The sequence below is a fragment of the Tachysurus vachellii genome, chromosome 15, assembly GCF_030014155.1.
Source record: "Tachysurus vachellii isolate PV-2020 chromosome 15, HZAU_Pvac_v1, whole genome shotgun sequence".
Classification (NCBI taxonomy): Eukaryota; Metazoa; Chordata; class Actinopteri; order Siluriformes; family Bagridae; genus Tachysurus; species Tachysurus vachellii.
The window spans coordinates 1,175,564-1,180,563 of NC_083474.1; the positions used below are offsets into that span (position 1 = coordinate 1,175,564).

At 42.4% G+C, this 5,000-nt stretch overlaps 1 protein-coding gene across 4 annotated transcripts in view; it reads right to left on the reverse strand.

The window, feature by feature from the left end:
- Positions 1-5,000, reverse strand: part of LOC132858074 (diacylglycerol kinase delta-like) — a 17,876-nt gene that overhangs the window by 10,474 nt on the left and 2,402 nt on the right. For all 4 annotated transcript variants that reach the window (XM_060888261.1, XM_060888262.1, XM_060888260.1 and 1 more), the window contains exons 2-4: positions 4,645-4,755; positions 1,359-1,439; positions 450-554 (exon numbers count right to left, since the gene is read on the reverse strand). In XM_060888261.1, coding sequence (XP_060744244.1) covers positions 450-554; positions 1,359-1,439; positions 4,645-4,755 — 297 coding nt within the window. The remainder of the gene's footprint in view (positions 1-449; positions 555-1,358; positions 1,440-4,644; positions 4,756-5,000) is intronic.

The window sequence follows — 5,000 nt, forward strand, 5'->3', positions numbered from 1 at the left end:
GCTCAGTGTTGAACTAAATCACACACAAAATGGCACAAATGATGCCAATTAAAGTAAAACTGTGCTCTGTTAATATCACCATGACGATCTACAGCTTCTTGCTAACAATAATAACCTGATCAACATGGTTAGAGTGTTTAAGTCGTATCTTCGTTAGAGCGTGTGCAGACATAACGTGGACTGGAAGCACACACACCAGTTTCCTTCACTCGGTGACGTCTACATTGTGCTTGTTATGGCTACTACATAAACCAGCACACACACTGTACTGCCGTGTCTCAGACTCATTACGTACCGAGGAGCAATAAAAACATACACAGACTACAGGATCCTGAAGTCCTTCAAGACTACAAGAGTCTACTCCTACCAGACTGAAGCCTAGATGACATCTGGATCCCACTTCTGTCCTTGTGCTGTAAAGAAAAACACACACACACACACACACACACCTCAAAGTGCTCTCTGCTCTGTACACTTCTCAGAGCTGAAATCCATTCCTCCATCTCCTTCCTGTTCTCAGCACAAAGAATCAATCTTCTGCACGGAGTGATGATCTGCGGGGTGGGGGTGGGGGGGTGGGGGGTTGGAGAGAGAGAGAGAGAGAGAGAGAGAGAGGGAGAGAAATTTTAATACATTTAACTAAAACAGCTGGAACCACACAGTTCCACTACACATCAGAATTCCAACTGTGTGTGTGTGTGTGTTTTTAACAGAGTTGACGTCAGCTTCCACTTCCTGAGCCACTTACAAAGCCCCTCTGTTCCCACAGCTAAAAATAACTCAAGCTTTCCTTTCTCTCTCTCTCTCTCTCTCTCTCAAACACAAACACACACGTACCGTAAACCCCTATAAGTGCACACTAATTCACCAGCACACACACAAACACACACACAAACACTTGAACAGAGAGTAAGGGTTTGTTGATTTACGACACTTTTGTACCACAAAGTCTGTTTTTTGTTAAACATCTAAGTAGCAAACAAAGCTCAGTCTAGTCATACGCATCACTTCCTGCACAACTCACTCTCTCTCTCTCTCTCTCTCTCACACACACACACACACACACACACACACGCACACACAGCTGGAAGCGGATACACACAGACAAAATCTCCACCCTGCTTTTAAAACTAAATCAGTCCAAATGTCAAACTATAAATACACATCAAATACACTCACACACATACACACACACACACATACACACACACACACACACACACACAGCTTGAAACAATTTAAAGGAGACAGAGACTGATCAAAGCTGAGTGGAAGAGAAGAGCATGTGTGTGTGTGTGCGTGTGCGTGTGTGTGCGTGTGCGTGTGTGCGTGTGCGTGTGCGTGTGCGTGTGACTTACAGTGAAGCTGTTGTTGACGTTCTTGGTGCTGGACTCAGCCACGCTGGCATCAGTCAAATCCACTTCATCAAAAATTATTGACTAAAAGGACAAAAAAACCCAAAATCAGTCAGATATTTAATGCAAAAACGTGATTTTTTTTTTCGTCTCCACAGAATTTCGTGCTGCCGTGACGTTTATTTACTCTGATCCCATCACATCCTGAGAGGATTTTACTCAGAAACACATAGTGCTTCTAGACCAGATCTATTGTCCATATATTATATCGTCGCTGTCGGGCGGAAACCTCGTATGTCCAAATTTGGTCAGTTTCATATTTTTTCACATATCGAGCTATTCAATTCAATTCAATGCTATTGGTCAGTCCCCACGTGGGTCTGTTATTTTTACAAGTTATTAACCAATCTAAAGTCTTGAAAATAGCTTGAACGCAAATCTCATAACTCCATTGGACACTTCAACTGTCCACCTCTTCCTCACTCCGTGGGAGAGCTTCACGTCATATTTCTCCTCAAGAAGAGTCGCAACGAATCAACACGTCTTCTGAGGTAAATGTCTTCAAAACACTGGGCTCAAAGAAAAAAAAATCTTGACCCCCGCTAGTTCTGGTGCTCGTCTGAGGACAGGAATTTAGCGCAAGACAATCCACTGCAACGCGGACTAAACCCTGTGCACTGCAGATAAGGTACGGCGTTTTTTTAATTTCCTGAAATATAACGGTTTTGGAGATACGAGGATTCCGCCTGACAGCGACGATATAATATCTAATGACAGGAGACAAACGTCACACCTTGTTCTGTGAAACATGTCGGTTTCCTTCGCTGCTTGTAAACGGTGATAAATGACAGGAAGTTCACCTGCTGCAGAATCGCCGTTTCTGTGACTGCGGTGTTAAAATTATTATTTATTATTAGATTCATCTCTAAAAAATGTTTTAAACGGTTCATTACGATTTTTTATATCATCCTCTACAGTAGCTACAAGCTTCATCCTGTCTGTATGAGGACTCTGGGGATGAGTCAGAGCAGTTTGGCCTTTGGCCAGAGTTTCATCTACGTGCTGTGGTTTTTTCGCGTGACGTAAAAGTTTGTCTTTCGTTTTTGCTCAATGAAGCTCTCTAACGTCGGAGTAACACTCGGCCGCACAGGGGGTGGAGTTTTAGAAAGAGGAGCGCGGTATACTGACTTACTTATAATGACTTACATTTTTTTAACTTCAGTTTATACACCTGAGCAATTGAGGGTTAGGGGGTCCTGCAGTGGCAACTTGGTGGACTTGGGATTCGAACCAATGACCTTCTGAACCGCTGAGCTACCACATCCCTCAACAGATCATCCACAAGTAGAAAAAAAAAAAGAGTAACTAGTAAAATAATTATGGATTTGTCTACAGAACATGTCAAAGAACAGAAGAACATGTGAACGCAGCACACTGCAGTTCCAGCATCTGACCAGGCTTTCGTTCCTCCAGCTTGATATGAAGGTGGGGTCTGAAACTCAACACCCAGCTACAAGACTCTCAGCTGCTCTGCTCCTGGACCCATCGTCTCAACTCTTCTGCTTCCTTCCTTCAAACGTCTTTATGAATGTATTTATTTTTGTCATTTCAGTATTATTTTGGTATCAAACGTCTGCCACGTAAATGTTTTTTTTTTAGAGGAAAAACTATTATTTAAAAAGTTCTTAGATGAATTAGAACTTTCAATAAATTTGGATTTATTTAATATATGAATTATATATCAGTGATATAACAACGTAACACAGTTATCAGGATCAAGTAGGTCACAATACACATCGTCGGTAGCTCCGTATCTCCGCCTGCCGCCGCTAGCGGGCGGGTCCCGAACCGCACGGCCGCTAAAACCTGTATTAGCCTGAAACGTTGTGAATGCTGAAACTTTGCATTGTTTTTATTTTTATTACAAACTAAATAAAACAAAATGGATGTCGCACATTTGAGGCATTTTCTGAAACTTTAAAAACTGCACATTCTTTACCTTTTTTTTTTTTTTTTTTTAACCAAAGTAGACATTAAATTAAATTATCATCAAACTCTTTTTTTTTTTTTTTAAAGCTTGGATGCAGCGCATCTGGTTTCCCAGCTGGTTGTTAGCTAAAGTATTAGCATGTCTCTCTCACTCACTCTCTCTTTCACTCTCTCTCTCTTACTCACTTTCTTTCACTCACACACTCACTCTCTTTCACGCGCACTCTTTCACGCGCACTCTTTCACGCGCACTCTTTCACGCGCACTCTTTCACGCGCACTCTTTCACGCGCACTCTTTCACGCGCACTCTTACACGCGCACTCTTACACGCGCACTCTTACACGCGCACTCTTACACGCGCACTCTTACACGCGCACTCTTACACGCACACTCGTTTGTTATAAAAATGTTCTCAGGTAATTTAATATAATGTTAATTGGAATTTAACCAGAATGATTTCGGGGGCAAAAATGTTGTGGTTAAAATGACTTCCGTTTTTTTGTAAAGTATATAACGCCAGCATTTGTGCTGAAAGCCTGAAGGATCTGGATCTAATCATCACAACCCTGTCTGCTGCAGTCTGTCCGCAGTCAGGAGATAAACTCCTGCTGTTATCAGGTGGCGTGAGTGAATTAACGCTCAGCTCAGACGGAAATGGGAAAAAAAGCTTGAAAGATGAGCTCGATCACGTGAAACCAGGCGCAATTACTGCATCGCGGTCTGTTCGGAATCATCACCTACATCCCCTCTCGACAGTTATGACCTACAGCACTGAATGAACTGAAACTAATTCTAATTACGACGGCTACGGATTACAGGCGGAGTTATAGCTTAGCGCCGCTGCACACACTTAGCGTGTGCTCATATAGCTCCTTTAAGACATACACACAAATGTTTCTGATTGGCTGGATCCAGATCCATGAGCTAACCAGGGATAACTTCAGAGGGATTTAGTTCAGTGATCATGTGGGGATGAAGTAATCCTGATCAGGAGATCACCTGGCTACTATTCCATCATCTAGTCATGTAAACCTACTACAGCAATGACAGCATTACTTGTCAGATGGAGCATCGTCAGCGTTAGCTAGCTACAATTTCTGAGCTTTAATGTGGCTTCCAAACTTAGCTCTTTTTCCTCACAGATATAAACAGTCAGCTTTCATGACTCCGCCCCTTCTGTTATATAGAGCAGGCTGTAACCGCCAAGTGAAGTGAGTTAGCATTAGTGCATTATAATAACCATTTACACCAGATTAGACCTGTGTGTGTGTGTGTGTGTGTGTGTGTGTCCTAACCAACCTTAGCAGTTTGAGCATAGTACAGTGTTCTCCCACGCAGTTTGAAGTAGCGTCTCTTCCACCGCTGAAAAGAGTTTGTCTGTTTCATCAGCTTCCCCTCTTTTAGCACTGTCTGTCTCACACACACACACACACACACACACAAACACAGAACTCAGTATCAGATAAACACTCTGCACTATTCATTTCGTTTCTGGAACCATCATCACTAGGATTTCATCACGTTGCCATGACAACAGTTTTCATGAGCAGCATTAAAGTACAAGATGTTCAGTGCTCCTAATCATATTACAATCCACTAACAAAGTTGTAATCTCCAGGTCTACCATGTTGTACTTTTTTATCCACTTAGAGTTC